The following is a 21964-nucleotide window of genomic DNA, read 5'->3' on the forward strand; positions in this document are numbered from 1 at the left end:
AGCTGTTTTCCAGCCTATTTGTCCTTGTTTTTATTATCCTGTACCGTCTGCCAGATGGTAATAGTTCAAAAAAAGGGCGCCCAAGATGAGATGGGCACCTTTAAGAATGTTTTGAACTTTCTTAAGGCAGTGGGCGCTATCAAGCTCTTCCAAAGAGGGGCAAGGGCAACCAATGACCAATGACGTTGACCCTCTGGAGCGCTGTCCTACCTGCCACTGTGCAATTGGCGAACCATACACAGGTGCACTAAGTTAAAATACTCTCTATGGTGCAGCGGTAGAAGGTCACCAGCAGTTTTCCATTCAGTTGTTGTTTCCTGAGAAGTCTCAGGTAGTATAATCTCTGCTGGGCCCTTTTGACCAGTGCTGCAATGTGAGCACCCCTGGTCAGGTCCTCTTTTATGATAACACCCAGAAACTTAAAACTGGCCACTTGCTCCACTCGGCCTCCATTGATAATCAAGGGCTGGATGTCTGATCTATTCCTTCTATAGTCCACTATAAGCTTCCTGGTCTTATTGGTGTTAAGGATCAAATTATTGTCTCCACACCACCACAAAAGCAACCGATCCCCCTCATCTCGATAGATGAGCTTGATGAGCTTCCACAGAATATGCCAGTCGTGCAACATCTTATTGGGAGGGGCTACAATTATATATATTTTTCCTCAAAAATCCAACATGTGCAAGCCTGAGGTGTCCTTCCCGAATTCCCAAAATATTCCCTGCGTGGGTATGGATTGCACAAGCTTAAAGCATTCCACAACTTTCCTCAGCCAGCTTGAGGGGCTTTGTAATTGTTTTTGCCGACCTATAAATTTTTGAGTAACAACAAAATTATTGTGATTTTTCTTACTAAATTATTCATCTATTACAAAGCATGCATGTAACAAGGGCCATGAATCAAAAGGCATATAATGACTCTATCTTGGAGTCATTTCTTCAAAGAAAAACTCAAATAGATTTATGTATACAAGTTAACTAAGAGACCATGATTTTAATAGTGTTCATAATTCTACCTGCTCCTTTCCGAGCTTCATACATTTTTTTCTTTTTTTTTTTTAGTGCTACAGTTTTTAAATGAATTTTAAAATTCAGAACTTTCCTTTGGGGAAACAATTGCTTTCCATCACATTTAGCAGTTGGGTCTAATTGGTACTATAGCAATCACTGAAATAACAACTTTGTCATGAGGTAACCCAGAGCTCATAAACTGGGCTTAAAAGGATGCAAACATCTCTAAGAGAAGTCCTGGCTAAGTGTCTTGTATCTTTGAAATAAAAGCAAGATGTTGCCATTGTACATCATTGATGTTTTTATTTAGTTGTCCCATACAGACGACAGAAACTTCTCAGGTGAGCCTAGAATTCAAAGGCCACATGCCTCAGTTCCTCAAGAGATATGTAATGGGACTTGGCAGGATGGTGGCTTATTCTTTTCATAAATAAAGCAGTTATTTACGTTTATATTATAAAACATTATTGTAAACAAAACAGTGAAATGCCCTTTATCCAGGATAATATTTTTGCATTTAATACAAACCTTCGTATACCAGTCTTTCACAGAACGCCAGCCAATTCACAGAAATGACAACATACAAATTTTCATTTAGGTTATTGGTGTGAGCCAGATTATATTTCATTATCTGCAGTATCTTCAGTCTTATTTTTCGTGGAAATAAAACCTTACAATATTAGGTTTCCAAATATTTCGGACATGTTTTCATCATTCATGAATTAGTTTTGTTGAGATTTCTTCTCAAGACACAAAATGCCAAAATACTACTTTAAAAGGCCCCTATGAAATCAAGAAAGAAATCAGTAAGATTTATTTCCTTGCTACTAAGTCTGAAACAGGCATGTGGTTCATTTTACTACAGTATTCTATGTCTTGACTTCTTTCGGCTCTCAAGCTTCAAAAGCTGAAGAAAACGAGGAGATTGCAGGTCAGTCTAGATGACAGAGCTCCGTGTTGTTTTTGTCAAAGCCATCGGTTCCCTCCAGATGTTGCAACTCCCCAAATTGTCAGGCGAAGACTCACCGTTTGGCCAGGACTTGGGAGCTGTAGTCCCTACACATCTGGGGAAGCTACGTGGGGAAAGCCAGGGGTTTCCGTCCAAGGGCTTATTCTATGTTTTCTGCATTTCTAACTTAAAATGTCCTGGTTGAAGTTTAGTCCTAGAATTAAAAGAAATGCCCAAGAGGGCCCTCCAATCGATCTTTACGCAAACATCAATGTTTGAGACTATTACATATTGGCATTTGTAAGTATTAATGCAAGCCTGACATTTCCATTAACACGTATACACAAAACATCCAACAAACTTCAGCTTTTTGGATTAGTAAACAACACTCCACGGACGAGGCTTCTGTTAATAATGTTTCTTATTGTTGGAAAATCTCTAGTGGACAAATTTGTCAAACATACAAAAGGTCTAAAAGTGAAATATAGTAATTAAGACTCTCACTTTATTGATTGGGGAGCTTAAGTAATTTTTCATTACTAACATAAGATTTAATACATAAAAGTAGTTAAAGATTCTGCCTTGGCACTAGCCATTAGCATGTAATTGAACTAGTAAAAAAGATCAGTTTAACCTATGTTGATTACCACCTTACCTTTGAAAGGCAATTAAGGATCTCAATCATGGCAACAAGATTTGATTGTGTGGCCTTTATTGGACATCGATCTTTTAGCAAAGCGGTTACATTTTCCATTAATTTACAGTAGCAGTTTAACTCTGGTACCTTAGACCATTGACCCAGATAAGATGTCAGGCTAAGTACTCGTTTAGTTTAAGGTGCTCCCACCACTCATTCCTCTTTAAAAGGGACACCGAAACAAGCCCGATATCTATCAAGCAGACTTAGGCGAAGGTTTCGGTTACTGGCATGTGTTTCATCAGGCTGAATTCCCTGATGTTCATCATCTCCCTCTCCTTTGCTTTTTTAAGCACTGCCCTTCTACCAAAGGAAAGAGATAATTAAAGCAGGAGAGAAACATCCAAACACAAAGCGGAGCAACTATTGTGTTTCAAAGGATCGCATTTCCTCGAAGGTCATGTATTCCGGGCATCTTAAATGCATTTTGAAGAGGTATTGAAAATACCTGCCCAGCCGTTTTATTGCCAATGACACTGGAGGGCCAGGAAATGGAGGGGGGGGGAGGTTTGAACAGATAAAAAAACACCAGAAATAATTGGCCATGTAGGATGGGGGGGTGGTAGAGGACTGAAAGCTAAGAGTAAGGACATAACCAAGAATGGAGTGGGGAGGAGATAGGAAAAAAACCCACCACTTATCAGGACATGAAACCAAAAGAGCATGTTCAAGGGATGTTCGCTTGGGTACAAGAGCTTATTTTATACTACAGTAGATGTGCAACCTTTTCCATTTTCCTCTCTCCTGCAAGTAACATGCTGCAAAGGTCAGATTTGTGCGTGTGAAGGCAGGACGAAGCAGCTTCACATTTGAGATTCATGCAAAACCACCACAGAAGACATATGTGAATTATTTTAGATCATCTTGAGTTCACGCACTGTAGCAAGCCATCAAATGATCCACTTGGCTTAACATGCTATAGGAACTCCATCTCAGGTGTTTGTTAATCACAGGGGACAGATCAGAATTGGGAGAACCCAGCCAATTTGGGTCATTAAACAGATCACAGGTAAAACAAGACTAGCTTCGTGTAATGTGGAGACCTGTTTGTTTTCTCCTTAGAATTACCTTTTTTTTTTTATTATTCAGGGCCCAAATTTTACACTCACTCCATTTTTATCCTTTTAAACAGGAATGCAAGAATAGAATTTTTAAGACAGAGCGTGCTTATATAATTCTTAAAAAGTTGACATAGGCACAAGCCATAGTAGACACTGAAAGTTGACACAGTGCTAAACCTAAATGTTGGAGTAATTCGATTTACCTCAATTAGCAAATCTGCCGGTTCTTGACTTAAGTGCAAACAGGAAATCCAATCTTTTGTTTTCCAAACAAGTCAGGAATTGGATGATAAGAACCAGTCAGGTTTCTGACTATGGGTTGTGGTTTCTATGCCACAACAAATAGGTCAGAGAAGAAACTTGAGTGGCAAGTGCCAACTCCAAGGATTGGAGTCCACGTAAGAACATTCCTAACATCCTCACAGCTTCTGTTTGAAACCTCCAGTGTGGGAAAACTTATGGTCTTCATCACTAATTAGCTCCTATCTTTTGGAATTGTCCCAAATATCTACCTGGAATTGGCTTCTCTCTCATTGAAAACCATTATTTCAGGTCCTCCATGCTCAACAAAGAACAGCCCTGAGGCCTTCATGTACTCAATCACAGCTAGCATGTTGTCTCTTCCTGTGGATTACACCTGTCCCACCAGGTCAGAGGTCTTCAAACTTGGCAGCTTTAAGACTTGTGGACTTCAGCTCCCAGAATTCTCCACCATAGTTGGCTGGCTGGAGAGTTCTGGGAGTTGAAGTCCACAAGTCTTAAAGCTGCCAAGTTTGAAGACCCCTGCACTAGGTCCTGCAGGAGAGGGTGCTCCAGAACTCGTCTCTTAGGGACCATCAGCTGGTGGAAGCCAAGAGGAGACCCTGTTTTGCTGTGGCATCTGCCCTTTGGATGATCAGATGGGCCCTGACTTTGTTGGGTTTTTTTGCAAAGACTTCAAGACTTCATCGGGCCTGGAGATCTGGATATGTAGCAGAGCTAATGCAATCACTGTGTTAAATTTGTGGGCTTTCTACCCCAGTTGTTGATTTATTTGTGCATTTTTAAAATACTGTTTATTAGTTTTGATAATCGTGAATTTCAGATGGGCAATCACATAAACTGAAATAATAATACCTGCCTAGGAAAATAGTACCAAGAGTTTTTTTGATGATACCTACCCAAATTCGTTCCCAATAGAATTAATCTATCCCATCATCTACAGTGGGACGCCTCACATCAACTGAACAACACACCTTCTGTTTAAATACAACAAGTAGTCACACAAACAGCCCCTAATGATAACTATTATTGCCTCTGAACTCTGCCCTCAGTCTTCTTCCAAGTTCAACCTTCCCACCATGATCAACCCTTGAAGTACTGGAGATCCATTGATTTTCATGTAATAAAAAGAAAATTTCTTTCTACATTTGCCTAATTGTTGCACCATGAGAGCCCTGAGCAAGACTCTGCTTGCTATTAATGTTGCAAACACTATCAAATTCTAGGGAATCAATAGAGTAGTTTGTCAAGGAGATTCTCCAAGGAGGGATGCCCAGCGCTACATAGACAAGGAGCTGCGTTCCCTCCACTTATCGAAAAACAGGTAAGCAAAGTCAGCACTCTCCATTATCAGAAATCAAATAAGCTGCAGCTAGTGAACAGGCCACTCCAAGGGGAAGCTTTATTTATTGCGTGGTAATTAAAAAACATTTTATCAGTCTTGTGTTGAGACCAAACCTTTAAAGAAGAGTATTGACAGAATCGGGAGCAATGAACGAGCAGTATTTGACTTTAACTTATGAGCTGCACTTATTTAATTCTGCCCATTACTGGGAACATAAGTTCCAGCCAATCTAGCAAAATGCTAATAGTCACTTTTATTATTAATGAAGCTTAATGTAACACACCAGCTACTCCTCTGGGCGAACTATTTATTTAACTTGTATTAGGAATATCCTTTGGTATCAAATATACTGGAGTGTTTCCTTGATTACAGATTTAGAGCTGCAGTTAAAACAAAACAAATGTACTACTTGTCTTCTGAATGAAAGCAATTCAAAATTCAATTCTGATGGATTTTAAGAAATATACTTACACAAAATCTAACAAGAGCCTTTTGAAAAATAACTTATATTTTGTCTTACAGCAAACATCCCAGATGAAAATAGCTTGCTGAAATAATTTAAAATGAACAAATGTTATGCATGCTTTTAGATCTGTTTTCATAACTACATTATTTCTGCAACACTTTATCAGGTCAACACTTTGGAAGTCAAACTAGAGTGACTGAGTGAATATAATTTTCTACATTAAGCATATGACAAAGTCATATTGTGTGTTAATTACTTCTAAATCATGTTGAGTTAAATAATAAAGCATATTTAACTATCTTCCATTGAAAGCAATAGGATTGAACAGGTACTTAATTTCGGCCAGATCACAATCACTCTAGCTGCCTGCAGGTACAAGACCAATCTCCACATTCAACCCTCTGAAATTTCAGGCATTTTTTTTTCTTTAAAACTCTGGATTTTAATACAAACAACTTCTATTTATCAGAGAGGACTGAACCTGTTTTGAATATCAGTTATATCTTTTAAAAAATTCATTAAGAAGAAACATATTGCTTTTAAATTGTACTTAAGAATTGGATAATGAGGTAAGATCGCAAAAAAATCAAAATTAATTAAGAGGTGAAAGTCAGCTTTGGATAAAAGTAGTTAATTCAAATAATTTCCCAGAGTTTTGTTTGGTTTTGCATCTGTGCATAATTCAACATGTATTTGATGTTTTACAGAATCAAAGAAAAGTAATATGTTTCAACAATAGGGACATGCCTTGAAAAAATACATATACTGTTTGCATAAGAATGTTGACACAGCAAAAAGTTGAGAAAATAATTCTTTTCTATATTAATTCAGCACACTAACAGTTTTTGAAACCACGTTTTAGTACATGGCACCTTCGTCTTCTTTATTCAGGAAGTAAATAGTGACCGGACCACAGCATGTCTGAACAGTCTCGGTGACGCTGGCAAAGCACCAAGAGCTAATTCCATATAACAACGTTGGGATTCCTAGTGCAAAAAGAAACAGGTTAAGAGTCGCACGACTCTCACTATTCAGAACAGCTTTACTAATAAACTCAGGATACAGCAAGAAAATAAAATAAGCATAAACACCAGCAATTTTAGGCTAAACTGTTAAGCATTGAACAAGTTTTTTTGGAAAGAAAAAGATCTCTGTCGTGAAAAGGTGGTCCGAGTGACTGCTAGGAATGGATCTGGGGGTCCATCGTTGAGCATCACCTTGCAAAAAAAAAAAAAAAAAGAATACAGGTACTCCTTGATTTACAACAGTTTATTTAGTGACCGTTCAAAGTTAAACCGGCACTGAAAAATTGGACTTATGACCATTTTTCAGAATTATGACCTTTGAAGCATCCCCATGCTCATGTGATCAAAATTCAGATGTTTGGCAATTGTTTCATATTTATGACGGTTGCAGTGTCCCCAGGTCACACCATCTCCTTTTGCGACCTTCTGACAAGCCAAGTGAATGGAGAAGCCAGATTCACTTAACAGCTGAGTGACTAACTCACCAACTGCAGTGATTCACTTAACAACTGGGGCAAGAAAGGTCATAAAATGGAGCAAAACTCTCTTTAACAAATTTCTCACTTAACAGAAATGTTGTGGTTGTAAGTCAAGGACTACCTGTACATGAAGTCACTAAGCAGCTGGCCAGAGCCAGTGGGATCCAAGTGTCTTGGGGGGAAATGAGGTTTCCAGAACATTTTGAACTGGAGAGCTTTCTTGGAAAAAAGGGTACAGAATGCAACTGGAAAATGAAGGGGAGGGGGAAATGTTTCTCCCTCCTTTCCTTAATTGGTTTATTTTTAATTGACAGCCACACAGAGTCACTGGGAGCCATGCAAGTTTGCAGGTCAACACAGACCTGGCTCGCGGTGAACAAAACAAAGTGAAAATCAATGAAAGTGAACCCCTAGCAGCAGCAGAAATAATAATAGAATAGAATAACAGAGTTGGAAGGGACCATGGAGGTCTTCTAGTCCAACCCCTTGCTTAGGCAGGAAACCCTACACCACTTCAGACAAATGGTTATCCAATCTCTTCTTTAAAACTTCCAGTGTTGGAGCATTAACAATTTCTGGAGGCAAGTTATTCCATTGATTAATTGTTCTGTCAGAAAATTTCTCCTTAATTCTAGGTTGGTTCTTTCCTTGATTAGTTTCCACCCATTGCTTCTTGTCCTGCCTTCGGGTGTTTGGAAAACAGGTTGCCCCCTTCTTCTTTGGGGCAGCCCCTGATATATCGGAAGACTGCTATCATGTCTTCACTAGTCCTTTTCATTAAACTAGACATGCCCAGTTCCTGCAACCGTTCTTCTTAGGTTTTAGCCGTGTCCCCTAATCATCTCGGTTGCTCTTCTCTGCACTCTTTCTAGTCTCAACGTTTTTTTTTTACATCGTGGCAACCAAAACTGGATGCCGTATTCCACGTGTGGCATTATAAGTGGTATTATAAAGTAGTGGTAATATAATCAGGGCCTTATTGATGAATGTATCTTCTCTTATGTATACTGAGACCTTATGCACCAAAGACTAACTCCTTGTGTGTCCAATGACACTTGGCCAATAAAAAATTCTATTCTATTCTAATTCTATTCACCTGTTCTGTATTCTAATTCTAATCTATTCCTTTCCATATTCTATTCCTATTCTATTCTATTCACCTGCCTGTATTCTAATTCTAACTCTAATTCTATTCTATTTCTTTCCATATTCTATTTTACTCTATTCTATTCACCTGTTCTGTATTCATATTCTAATTCTATTCCTTTCCATATTCTATATTTCTATTCTATTCTATTTACCTGTTCTGTATTCTAATTCTATTCTATTCCTTTCCATATTCTATTTCTATTCTATTCACCTGTTCTGCATTCTAATTCTATTCTATTCCTTTCCATATTCTATTTCTATTCTATTCACCTGTTCTGTATTCTAATTCTAATTCTATTCTATTTCTTTCCATATTCTATTTTATTCTACTCTATTCTATTCACCTGTTCTGTATTCTAATTCTAACTCTATTCTATTCCTTTCCATATTCTATTTCTATTCTATTCTATTCACCTGCTCTGTATTCTAATTCTATTCCTTTCCATATTCTATTTCTATTCTATTCTATTCACCTGCTCTGTATTCTAATTCTATTCTATTCCTTTCCATATTCTATTTCTATTCTATTCACCTGTTCTGTATTCTAATTCTAATTCTATTCTATTTCTTTCCATATTCTATTTCTATTCTATTCTATTCACCTGCTCTGTATTCTAATTCTAATTCTATTCTATTTCTTTCCATATTCTATTTCTATTCTATTCAACTGTTCTGTATTCTAATTCTAATTCTATTCTATTTCTTTCCATATTCTATTTTATTCTACTCTATTCTATTCACCTGTTCTGTATTCTAATTCTATTCCTTTCCATATTCTATTTCTATTCTATTCAACTGTTCTGTATTCTAATTCTAACTCTATTCTATTTCTTTCTATATTCTATTCTACTCTATTCTATTCTATTCACCTGCTCTGTATTTTAATTCTAACTCTAATTCTATTCTATTTCTTTCCATATTCTATTCTACTCTATTCTATTCTATAGCGGTATTAACCCTTCAGCTGATCTTGATTCTATCCCTGATGCCAGCAAAAGACCTCCGGGCCAGCCAGCCAGCCAGCCTCTTCCCCATCGTGAGGTTCCTTTCCTGGCCATTGAAAGCCGGGGGTTTAGGCGGCGCAAGCGGGCCCTTCTTGAAAGGGGGGGGGGAGTCGGAGCCTTTGCAAGAGGGCGCCCGCGGGCCCCGCGCTCACCCAGGTTGAACATCTTGAGGGCGGCCAGCAGGGCGTCCTGGGCGTGGAGGTCGCGGCGGGGCCCGCGGGAGCAGTGGTACTTGACAAAGGGGAAGCAGCCGGTGCGCAGCACGTGGTAGTTGGCGCCGCGCACCGCCCAGTTGAAGCTGGAGAGGCCGAACTGGTCGTTGCGCACCGCGCTGTACTTGACGCAGAAGGAGGTCCAGGGGGGCAGCCGCCGCTGCAGCAGGTGGAGGGTCAGCACCTCCGAGGCGGCCGGCTGCGGAGGAGCCCCCCACGGCCACAGCACGGCCCGCAGCAGCCCCGCGTGCAGCCGCCCCGCCGCCCGCCTCACGCGACCCATGCGCAGCTCCCCTCCCCCTTCCCACCCCACCCCACGACCGCCACCGCGCCTGCGCCTTCGCCGCACGCCAACCCTGCGTGCGCGCCCCCGCCCGGCGACGTCGCCGTGAGGTGGGAGGCGCCTGCCGCCGCTTGCCCCCCTTTTTTTAAGCCTGGCGGACTTCAACTCCCAGAATTCCCCGCCCGCCATTGAAGGGCGCTGAGGCGATTTGTTGAGGGATAAGGACTTAAGACTTAAGTCGGTGTTTCTCAACCTCAGCAGTTTTTAAGATGTGTGGGCTTCAACTCCCAGAATTCCCCAGCCGGCATTCTGTTATTTTAGACAAATCTTGGTGTTTAAAAAACAAAACAAAACACAGTTATGACCTGATTTAACACTGGATCCAGCCACATTAGAACACTCAGCAGAACGTTGTTAAAGAAATAATGACGTTTCTAGGAAGCTAGGTGACATATAGGCATCATAGATGGTAATAATCTAAGCCCTCAATGGTATAAGGCAGGGGTCTCCAACCTTGGCCACGTTAAGCCTGGCGGACTTCAACTCCCAGAATTCCCCAGCTGGCTGGGAAATTCTGGGAGTTGAAGTCCGCCAAGCTTAACATGGCCAAGGTTGGAGACCCCTGTATTAGAGCCCAAACACGTACCCGCATTTTTGGGGGGGACTTCCCAGAGAGGGACACAAAGTGCGAACAGTTCCCCACCCCCCACCCCCGTTAATTATGCACCATCCTTCAACCTGGGCAATCTTCGGAGAGCGAGATTGCGCTAATGAATCAAATTCCTGCGCAATAAGAAGGCAGCGCATGGCTTCTGTCCCGCAATGCACTGGCAGCCCCCCCCAGCCTCCCGCATGAATCCTAGCAACAGATTTGGGTTCAGCTTTCCCTTTTCATAATAAATAGATAATAAATAGTGGCTTGGTGGGCTGTGAGGGAGTGCTGAAGGGTGGGTGGGATAGCGGGGACCCTTTCGGTGTTGTGGGGCAGTGGTGGGTTGCCCCCGGTTAGGACCGGTTCTGTAGAACCGGTAGTAAAACCGGTGGGAGGCTCCGCCCACTGGCCCTGATGTCATCAGAAGCAATCTGCACATACGCGGAAGCAAGGTGCGTGCGTGAGCGATCCCATTGCGAACCGGTAGTAAAGGTAAGTAGAACCCACCCCTGGTGGGGTGGGTAGGCATCTGGCTGTCCTTGGCCAGCCCACGGCCTGGCCTGGGATAAGCCCGGGAGCTCTTGTAGGATGGGCGCAAGAAGAGGGACTGACTCAATTGGGGAGAGATGCTGAGTCTCCCTTTTGGGGTGAGAACTGCTGCCAGAAGGACTAAGTCAGGCTTGCATTAGGGTGGAATCTTCCTTGATATTGCCCGGATCTGTGTGGATTTGACTCCGTGTTACAAATCAGCAATCGGTTTAAGGCAGGGGTATCAAACTCGATTTCATTGAGGGCCGCATCAGGGTTGTGTTTGACTTCGGGGGTGGGGGGCATGGCCAGCTCAAAGTCAGTCGTGTCGGGGGCACCTGTGGTGGCCTAAGCACTCCCAAGCTCCGTTTTCAGCTGCGACGGCCTCCTGCAACCCTCTGCCAGTGAAAACGGAGCTCGGGAGAGCTGCACGCGGCCCTCCTGAGCTCCATTATCACTGGCAGAGGCACTGTGGGCCAGTCCTTTGCTTTTTTCAGGGTGGCCCAATGGACCAGATCTAACCACCCCGCGGGCTGGATCCAGCCCTCTGGGCCTTGAGTTTGACACCCCTGGTTTAAGGCCATGTTTTTCAAACTTCAAGGTACGTGGAATTCAACTCCCAGAATTCCCCAGCTGGCCAAGACTGAAAAATACTGATTGGAGAACAAGAAACAGGGCAAATTGTACTAACAATGGGAAAGATCTATTCTTTTTTTAAAAAGTGTAATTTAGAATAGGCAGTAACTTCAGCAGATTTGCTGATAACACCCATGAATTTAGAATGGGAATCTCAAAAACAGACTATGCTGTATTCACACAGCACCTTTAGCCCGATTACTGAATAAAGCCATTGACTGAGCTTGCACAATTCCTTAGATCATAAATACCAAAGCATCAGGGCTCACAAAACACATGAGATCTTTAAACAAAACTAGCCAAGTTTAGTATATTGTGCAGGCACTAATTTAATTAATTTAGTTAAGCATGTTGTCTGAACTCAGTCACTGTGAGGAACAGGTTTCTTCAAATTTGGATAATGGGTTTTAAATCTTGTTCAGCATAATTACTTCCAAGCAAATGTGCTTACATTTTTTTTTGAGTAACAGAACAACTCTCAGAAATTTGTGAAGTGTGAAACTATTCGTAATGTAATCTGGTATCGAATATAAAGTCCACTCGTGACTGTTCCTATAATTCCCTTCAGTTCTTACGGATTATTGGCACTGAAAATGGATTGGGATATGACTCCTTGAACCCAATGGATCTTCTGAGTAGATCATCCAATAAAACACACAAAAATGCCTCCTTCTTTTCCATGCAACAGTTACATTTTAGGCACATTCCTTTAAGGAAAAATAAATTTAAAATTCTTAGAAATTAGAAGAGTTTTCTCACTTCCGACATTGGGAAATCATTTTTTCCAATATAAACACATTGCATTTTATTGGAGGAATAAATACTCACATAAAGCACACAAGAGGAAATTTAATCTAATATTAACAGTTTTTAAAACCTGGATCACTACTAAGACCTACTTAGCTTCCCTAAATGTGGTTTTCAGAAATCCAAAAAACAGTTTCAGATTTACAACTGTAAAAGGGGAAGGCTTCAAAAGACGAAGAGTTTGAAGATGCCTGGCAAGAATCTCAAGGTGTGAAGAGTGTATTTTAATCTGTTGAAAGACAAAAAAAATAATGAATCAACATTCAAGTATTTTTTCTTCCAAAACAATTACTTTCAATAATTGGTTTACTTTGCCCTAAAAGAGAGCAGGTGTAAATTTCATATTTAGGTTTCTTTGCAAGATCCAATCCGGGTCAGTTACCCGGACCGGAGGCTGAATCTTCTGAGCTTTCCAACTGGTGCTGGGGCCCATCCGCAGGGAACTTCTCTCCACCAGAATGTGTGCTTTGGGCTGCTATTCTGTGCGTCGTATTCATGTGGTGTCTGGTGAAGCCACACCCAATCAGACACCGCATAAATACAAGGCACAGTGTAGCCCATAGCACACACTCTGCTAGACAGAAGTTCCCTGAAGATGGGCTCCAGCATGAATCCTAAAGCTTGGAAGACTAAACCTCCAGTCCCAGTGACCGACCCTGATTCAATCTTGCAATATTGTCTTGGGACACGTATAGTTGCCTTTATTTGTGAGGTTTCTTTGTATATGTATTAATTTATATAAATTGCTTGGAATGGTGTTTATATTACCCTATATTAAGTTTTTGGCATACAACCGAGAGGATGTTATGGAGTGAGGGAACTGACCAATTGCATCCTATTACACATTTTTTCTCTTCCAAGGGGCATGCACGGTGATGACCAACTAAGTATGATTTTTAAAGCTTTAGGCTCAAGCTATCCTAAGGAAAAATGAATGTTTTTTTTTTTTTGGTCTGGCCGACTGGTCACCTATTCAAGCAAAGTGCATGAAGTGTGATTTGGGAAAAGAAAAATGCAAAAGGATTATTGGAAGACGTTATGAATAGAGATGGAAGGTTTACTTACTATTTTTTGGATGTTTTTGCTTTTGAGGCCTCCTTTTTCTCTTCAAATTTTAACTTGTTCTGCTCCGTAACCCCCAAGATCCTCTCAATGTCTTGAATGGCTCCCTAGAAAGAGGTGGAAATGCTGCAGATTAGCCCCACAGATTTCCGCATCCATTCCTCTCACTCATGTTTGGGCTTCTGGACTGACCATAATGGGCATTCACCTAAGGCTGTGTTGATGGAAGTTGCTAAGTTAAAGCCAAGGAAACTGCATCACATTTTGCCCCATCCCTGGTGGTGCACATGGTTTTAATCCTGATGAGCAGGGCTCTCCAAACTTGGCAACTTTAAGACTTGTGGACTTCAATTCCCAGGTGGCTGGGGAATTCTGGGAGCTGAATTCCACAAGTCTTAGAGTTGCCAAGTTTGGAGAGCCCTGCTCATGATTTATGGTGTCATCCAAAGCTGAAGCTACCATCATCTGAAGGTTACAGCCGGGACTCGTAACCAATGGCAAAGTTTGGGTAGAAGTCTTGGTTCCTAGAAACCCAAAATGGTGGCTTCAACATTTCCCAGGATCTTTGCAAAAATTTAATAGGTTGCCTGAAGGGGCAAATAGCATCTTCTGATTTTTGGACTTGTTTCCATTCAGGAAAATTAGGCTTCAACTTTCAGAATCCTACAACCTGCCCAAAGAACTAAGTATATGCAAGAATGAGATCACCCGATGTCAACCGGGTGTGTGTGTGGTGTCATAGAAGCCATTATGGGGATCACATTCATATAATCAAGAGATGCTCTTTACTTTTTGACATCCTTTGTAGACACTTGTGTGTGGGGTGCCTTCCCTGGGGTTGAGATGGACCACTGCTTTCCAGTTCATCACTCAGAATTGCTGCTGTGTATTTCCAGTGCCATCTTTTGCACCTTTGGAGTAGGAACCAAACCATCACTGTGCAGTAGCACACAAAATACAATTCTTAACAATGACGGTGGGCATTACAGGTTGGAACTACAATTGATGGGTTGCAGGAACTGGGTGTGTCTAGTCTAACAAAGAGAAGAACTACGGCTGATATGATAGTCTTTCAATATTTGAGGGGCTGTCACGGTTGATCTATCCTCCAAAGCACCTGAAAGCAGGACAAGACATACTTGGTGAAAGATTACTAAAGAGAGAGATCCAGCCTAGAATTAAGGAGAAGTTTCCTGACCGGGAGAACAATTAATTGGTGGAATGGCTGGCCTCAGGAGCTGTGGGGGCTCCAACATTGGAACTCCAAGCGATTGGAGAACCATTTGTCTGAGATGCTATACTGTCTCCTGCTTGAGCAGGGAGTTGGACTCGAAGGCCTCCAAGGTCCCTGCCAACCCTATTATTCCATGTTCTATGTTGGCTGGAGCTGAGCTACAAGTGAGTGGCCATTCACAAAACACCAGCACTCCAGAAGTGCCTTCAACAGTAGCGCCCCCCCCCCCAGAGGCTCCCTAAGTAAGTCCCTGCTTTGACAGCCATCATATTGGGCTCTTGGTATACAAGTGCAGGCCCTAGGTTTACCCTTCCATCACCCTTCCATAGCTATTGGAACATAAACAGCCTATTTGTTTGCCTCCTCCTAATGGATGTGCTTTAATATTTCAAACATCTCAACCGTTTCAATAGGAATCAATAGGAGAAGTCTTTGGGGAGAAGAGCATTTTTTGCCTCTCCAATTAGTAAATCCAAGAGTGGATGTATGCAAAATGAAAATCTAATTTCCTCGGGAGCTAGCCATTCATGCTAGAGAGGGTTGTGTTGTGTTGTGTGTGTGTATGTGTGTGTGTGTTTTAAACAAATATACCAATCGCTCTCAGCCCAAGCAAATCCATGCTCCCGTACCAAAACCCTTAAATTTAACTAACAGATTCGCCGGGAATCTCACAATATTGACCCGCAAGCTGTGAAATACGTACTGCTACGAGCAGAAGCGAGGATGGTTTAGCACTTGTTTATAATACAGCATGAGGTGTTTTCTGTCCTTGAACAGAAATTTAACGGGGATCGTTAGTTAATTAACACCTCACCTTAAAATTGGTCTCGGCATGCATATTAGGTGCTGATAATTCTTGATAGATGATGAAGAGATGCTGAGCAAAGGTCATGAGGACCCCCTGGAGATGTTCTCCAATTGTTCTGTTAATGATATCCAAAGAAACGTCTTTGCCAATGATTCTATTCGCACGCTTAAAAACAATCGCCCTCTCATTTGGGCCTGTCAGACGGAGGGATTTAATGAATATTTTCAATCTCCGAAGGTGGCAATCTTCAGGGAGATACAAAAGATGAGGCTCCATTTTAACTTGTCAGTAAAAAGGATTTGTGTAATAAATATTTTTTATTAATCAAGTAATGGAGGAGGGCAAAAGCTTGAGTCATTTGAAACATGGGAGTCCTATCTTTGCTAAACCATCTCAAATATGTGAACAGGTAGCGCTGCTGGTTGGCATGAGAACCCCAGTATTATTAATGGCAGAGCATGCTGTTGGAAACTTGGGGTTGCTCAGATCCCCCATAAAAACAAGAGTTCAACCGTTTCAGTGAGGTTTAGGCTGTGGCTGCTCTTGAAGAATAGTTACTAGATAAAAATAGTTATGGATATTTTTAATCTGGCTTTTCTGACACAATTCTGTGCCTCAGCCATCAGGGTATGTTAAGGAGCCATTCTCTCTGGGGTTTAATCTTTCAGAAGACAGGCAAAGAGAAGGAATCTTAAACTCCAGGACTATCAAGGACCAGCGACTCCTTGGGAACTTACATCATCCCAAATGTGTTTCGTTTCTTATCTTCAAACAAGATAAAAACAGTTCCTTCTTTTAGCTGTTGAGAGAGATAAGATGTTAAGCTTTTTTTTTTTTTTTTTTTCTGTGTCTGGAAATGCTAAACATACAATTTCCCAAGATCACATGCTAAGGCGGGTTACATGAGAGGATGTGATTTAAGAAAAAATAATAATTTAAGAGCAAGCCAATTAAGATGTTCACTTCCAAGCCGATATAAAAAGTTAGTGGTCAAGTATTCAGCAAGAGAAAGTGTCTGTAAACAGAATATATTTGTAATTCCTTCCTCCTCTCCCCATCTCCCTCCACGTCCTAATGACCTGAAATCAGGATTTCAGTATCTGAACTCTATTAATAAATGCACACAATCACAGATTTCATTGAAATCGATCACAGGGGCAAAAACATGGAGTTTCTTTCCCCAAATCAGTTAACATGTGTGGTTCACGCATTTTAGAGGTTTATTACCCTCTATTTCTTCCCCAACCTATTTTCCTATTGTTATTTCACTGAAATTAAAGCAGGCATCCTTCTTACCCGCACATCGTAGCCGATCCCGTGAGCCTTGCACATCTGGAGGAAGACATTATAGTAAATTAAGGAAAGGTTGTCGTTCTTAATCGAACTGCTCATGAGAACGTAGCGGCTGACCAGGGAAGTCTGGCAAAGGAAAAAGGAGAAAGAGTTAAGGCTGAGGAATCCCTGAGAGATTCCAGCTTCGAGACTGGAGTGCAGATTTATACAAGAGTAGCTAAATCTTAAGCCTCCTGGCATATTTCTTCTTCGCCTTCTTCAAAGAAACAAATCTCAGCCTTTGCAACGACTCCCTTGAACACCAATAAAGGAGGAGGATTAGCGCTGTAACTCAAGGAGGCATCTCCATTCCTTAAGTCCTGTTCACACATCTACCGTCGGACTGCATGGTCTTGATGGAGAGAGCAGCCCTGTGCAGTTTTCCCAACCTGGCGCCCTCCAGACCAGCTCAGTTTCTGTTCCTGCTGGAAGATTAAGGATTGTAGGAGTGGGAGATAGACATCCAAAGGGCACACAATTTGGGAAGGCTCTCTTACAAGGAGCCCTCAGTAGTTAGTGAAGGAGCCACCCAGAGTTGCTCTCAATAGTGAGATAGGAGGCATATAAATTTAATCAATAGTTCAATCAATTAATTAATCAGGATGCAGAAGATACAAAGCAGTTACTAAACCCAACAGGGCTCGTATCTTGAGTGGCAAACTGAAATTCCAAAATGAGTAGCAGCATAATATAAAACAGATATTAAACCTCTCAACGTTTCATTCTATAAATCTGAAGTCAATATACAGTAAATACCCAGAGAAGCGTTTATGTCGTTCATCACTTCGCACCGAGGCTGAGATCTACTCAGTGTGAAAGCTACAAAGATCTAGATTCCTGCTTGGAGAGATTCTGAACCCACTTCAGACATTTCAAAGGCCTCTCACATCCCCCCACCCCCCAATCACTCTGCAAGGAAATTTAGGCTAATTGGTGGGAATCCAAATCTTTTCACACCACACTGAACATCAGTCCAAAATGATAATAAATCCAAAGTTGCTTCGTGGTTTGATGCGGTAATGGAAATAGGATCCAGAATAAACACGAAAGGACTGTAGTATATAAATCAAGGGTGAGAAGATTTCAGACATGATCCCCCTCACACCGAATCCTGGGATTTACCAACCGGTACAAAAACCACAGAATTAAAGTACTGAATTCCAGGTCTCAGGATTCTTTTTTTAAAAAAGCAAATTACAGATATCCTTGATTTACGATCATTTGTTCAGCAACCATTTTTTAAAAAATATTCACAGAAAACAAACATTTAGTTTGGAGAAGTGCCTAACTCACCTCCCCAGAAAAAAATAGCAGGGTCAGCAAGATGGTAGAAATGCTTTAGGAAGGCTAGCAAGATCGGCCTTCTCCAGGCTGCCTTCTAAAAGGAATTGTAGCAGTCCCACAATCACACGTGAATGGTTTTGTGAGAGCATCGATACTTCTCCAGCAGAATTTGCCACGGTTGACTTGCCCAGACCAACTAATCCTGGCCGACTCACCATGGGAAATTCAACACCTGATAAGTCAAAAGAGGGAGAAGCAGAATTGCAGCTCATCTCCCCAGTCTCAAGGACTTCTCACTTGAGAAGGTTCAAAACTCAAAGCAAGACAAGATGTCCCTCTCTTGAGTGATCCCATGTTGGATTGCGGCAAGTTGTCCTGTGGTGAGTTGACTGGGATGAGTTGGCTTCAGTGAGTTATCCTAAACCCCTTCGCCAGCCCAAAACTGCTGAGAATTTGTTTGAGAATGTAGTAGCTCTCATACATTTTTCTTGTGTCTCACATACACACCAAAATGTTAAAATTGATCTTAAGGTTTCAGTCATACACGTGCTTTTTCACCATGACCACTTTTACTTTTTCCTCCTCCTCTGTTCTTAAAAAAATGTCCTCGGGCATTTTTCAGGGCCTAACAGTAACCCTGAGTAGGACAATGGTGGACACGGCCAGATTTTGTTATTTTTCCTCTCCCAAGTATGGGAGGTTTTTAGAATAAATTCATAAATAACTCGCTGTGGCATATCTATTTTGGCCTGCAGCACAATTTTTATTCCCATCACAAAATGGCAGGAAATTCTTGTGCCAACCTTTGGAGTTTTACTGCTGATCCAGAGGGGACCCCGAGGGCCATAAGAAAGGCACGGGGGGGGGGCACTGGCTGCCCACTGTTGTGCCATCGACTGGCTATCACAATGTCAAGAAGGCTAATAATACAATGTTTGCAAAACTGTGCTAAGCAAAATAGTGTCTGGTTGTTGGCAGAAATCGGGGGCGGGGAGGGAGAGCTGAGGGGTTGCAGCCATGCTAGCTGATGGCTGCCAAGTAATTTTGGTGATCATCCAGTAAAGACCTGAATTTCAATGGGCGCATGCAGGGTTCAAAATGTGCCATATGTAGAAAGGCAGTTTGGGAAGCTCCTTAGAACGAGGGTGTCTCGAGCAGCTTTTGTTGATATTCCATATTTCAATGGGATAATTTTATTATTTTATTTTATTTTTGCTATACGGTATTAGAACCGTAAGAGTAAAGGGTTAGAGGGAGGTTTTTAAGCTAGCTCTCCAATTTAATGGAAAGATATTGTGGATACAAAGTCCAGCCTTCGGTCCCCTCATCCCAAATCTCTCATTCTCAAGTGTTATTTGTGGCATGAAACTGCTAACCAGAGTGGCAACCCCTTTCCTTGCACACCATGCTCACCCAGGCACTATTATGAGACAGGCAAGCAGGCACGGGCTGGGGTAGCGTCTGGCTGCCTTCTCTCCGGGGCCAGCCGGCTGAAAGAGAGGCTTCCAGAACAGGTACCCAAAGTTTTGAGAAATTTGTTCCTGGCAAAAGACGGCGGCAAATAAAAGAAACGGATGCTTGATAAAATAATCCAAATCGCAGTTTAACAAGCGTAAACCCGAATGTAGCAGCAATAACACCGAACCATTGTTTAAACGCAGGCATCGGTCTGATGAGGTGCTTATTTCAGCTACAAAGCAGACAAACACATGCATAATGAACTGCGGGATGAATTATTAATGTCTTGCTTATTTAGCCTCATCTGTCTCAAAGATAATGTATCCTAAGTATAATGAGTGATTGGTTTTCTACATAATTACAGTAGCGGCGGTATCTAGGAAATTTGCTCTGGCAAAGGAGATTTCTAAAAATAAAAACCATCACTCGTACTCGGTCGCCGCTCCATTTTATCAAAATCAAAGCGAGCAGCCCAGTGAACACATAATAAATTCACGGGGACAGAAGCATTATTAACATCATAATTTCACATAAAGTGTTTTTACTTAATCATTCATTATAGATCATGCACTGTAAAAAGATTTGTCTCTGTTTGTTTCTTCCGGTTCTTTAAAAGATCTGATGTGCTGGATCTCGTGTTTTACCCTTGAATGGGGAAGAGGAAGAAACGATGTGCTGTGGGCAACGGGCAGGTCAAAAGTGACAAATATGCATTAATCTGCAATTATTTTAATTTAAAGAATGGCTGCGTGGTTTACTTTTCATTTTTAAGACCTGGAACTGGAGTTGAATCAGAACTCCCTTGTGCTCCTCTTACCCCATGTAGTAGCTTGAGGAGAAGAGACCAAAAGGTTATCAATCTTGACATTTCGGGGAATGCACAAAATCTGGCTACAAAGCCATTTTCCCATACAGTGGCTACACGCCCGTGCTAAAATGCCAGGTTTTTGAGATGTAAAAAAATCAGATCAAGATAAATCACTTCAGAATTCTTTCCCCACCTTTAACATAACATATAAACGCTGCAATTCAATTGAAAAACAAACTGAAATCTTTCGGGAGGGAAAATAAAAAAAAACTTATAATAACGTGGTTGCAGGAAGTTGCAGATATCAAATGCCAGGGAAAACAGGAGATTCAGGCAGTTCAAATGGGTATAAACATTTATTGCAAGCTTAAACTCTCTACAAGAATCTGAACTACTAACAGCCAAGGGAAATTTGTGGGAGTTAAAAATAGAAAGGAATTCAAGGTCGGCTGCATTTTGATTCCTTGTGGGCACGCAGGGACTCATGACTGATGACGCATTTGACTCCTCCCTGAGGCTCAGGTTGGTCATCTTCTACAGTACACTCTTAAAGTAATACTTCGTTGAAGGACCTTTTAATTTTATGACATTAAAATTAGGGTAGGAGGAGTGGTGTGGTGGCCTAGAGGTGGAGCTCTTGCCTCACAATCAGGAGGCTGTGAGTTCAATCCTAGGTAGAGGCAGATATTTCTCTCTCTGGACACAATGAGAATGCATCCGCTGAACAAAACTCCGCATTGGTGACAGGAAGGGCATCTGGCCAGTAAAACACTCTGCTAGCTCCATTCAGTTGCCCAGACTCCTCCCCACAAGGGATTATGGAGTCATTAAAAGGTGAATGATGATTCAGTCTTGGGGTAGGAGCCTGTCAGCATGGCACACCTTGCCTTGGGAGCCTTTGCCCACTCTTCCTTGCAAATGTCAGATTGCCTCTCCTGTTCACAGCCCTCTTCAGGTCACCCCACAGATTTTCAACCGGATTCAGGTAGAGAGTCTCGCTGGGCCATTCCAAAACTTCAAGCATCTTCCGATGAAGCCATTCTTTTGTGGATTTGGAGGCATACTTTGGGCCACTGTCGTCATATTAAAAGGTCAGTTGAAATGTGATTGGCTAATTCTGAACACAGCCACATTCCTACTTATAAATGTGAAGACTTATGCAGCCATAATTTTTATTTTCCACTTAAAAGATTTCAGTTTGTTTTTCAATTGAATTGTACAGCTTGAACATTATATTAAAGGTGGGAAAAATATTGAAGTGGTCTGAGTTTTTTACATCTCAAATCCTGGCGTTTTAACAGGGGTGTGTAAAGTTTCTATATCCACTGTATCTGGTAATCTACAAATATGTTGACTACAAATCCCAGAATTCCCAGGAAGATGGGTTTCCATTGATTATGCCACCTGGGAA

General features: G+C 41.5%; 2 protein-coding genes and 1 long non-coding RNA gene across 9 annotated transcripts in view; all 3 read right to left on the bottom strand.

Moving 5' to 3' along the window:
• Nucleotides 1–5357: 5357 nt before the first annotated feature.
• C13H15orf61 (chromosome 13 C15orf61 homolog) lies at nucleotides 5358–10037 on the bottom strand. Its single transcript, XM_034435472.3, has 2 exons — nucleotides 9602–10037; nucleotides 5358–6778 (listed from the first exon to the last, which is right to left on the bottom strand). Exons 1-2 carry the CDS (start codon nucleotides 9942–9944, stop codon nucleotides 6651–6653), a joined length of 471 nt encoding a protein of 156 aa, XP_034291363.2. The 5' UTR covers nucleotides 9945–10037; the 3' UTR covers nucleotides 5358–6650.
• Nucleotides 8391–9590, bottom strand: LOC148112139 (uncharacterized). The gene is made up of 2 exons (XR_015729796.1): nucleotides 8919–9590; nucleotides 8391–8789 (listed from the first exon to the last, which is right to left on the bottom strand). It is a non-coding gene; the product is annotated as an uncharacterized LOC148112139 (long non-coding RNA).
• Nucleotides 10038–12538: 2501 nt separating the features above from the next.
• Nucleotides 12539–21964, bottom strand: part of IQCH (IQ motif containing H) — a 128152-nt gene continuing 118726 nt past the window's right edge. For 5 of the 7 annotated variants that reach the window (XM_034435468.2, XM_034435466.2, XM_087877759.1 and 2 more), the window contains 5 exons: nucleotides 16968–17090; nucleotides 16409–16470; nucleotides 15678–15786; nucleotides 13633–13736; nucleotides 12539–12796 (listed from right to left, as the gene is read on the bottom strand). In XM_034435468.2, the coding sequence (XP_034291359.2) occupies nucleotide 12796; nucleotides 13633–13736; nucleotides 15678–15786; nucleotides 16409–16470; nucleotides 16968–17090 (399 nt within the window). In that variant the 3' untranslated portion in view covers nucleotides 12539–12795. Of the gene's footprint in view, nucleotides 12797–13628; nucleotides 13737–15677; nucleotides 15917–16408; nucleotides 16471–16967; nucleotides 17091–21964 lie in introns of those variants that run through there. The other 2 variants (XR_015729730.1, XM_087877758.1) reach the window with 2 other exon arrangements.

The sequence above is a fragment of the Pantherophis guttatus genome, chromosome 13, assembly GCF_059756535.1.
Source record: "Pantherophis guttatus breed Tessera chromosome 13, ASM5975653v1, whole genome shotgun sequence".
In the NCBI taxonomy this organism is placed as follows: Eukaryota; Metazoa; Chordata; class Lepidosauria; order Squamata; family Colubridae; genus Pantherophis; species Pantherophis guttatus.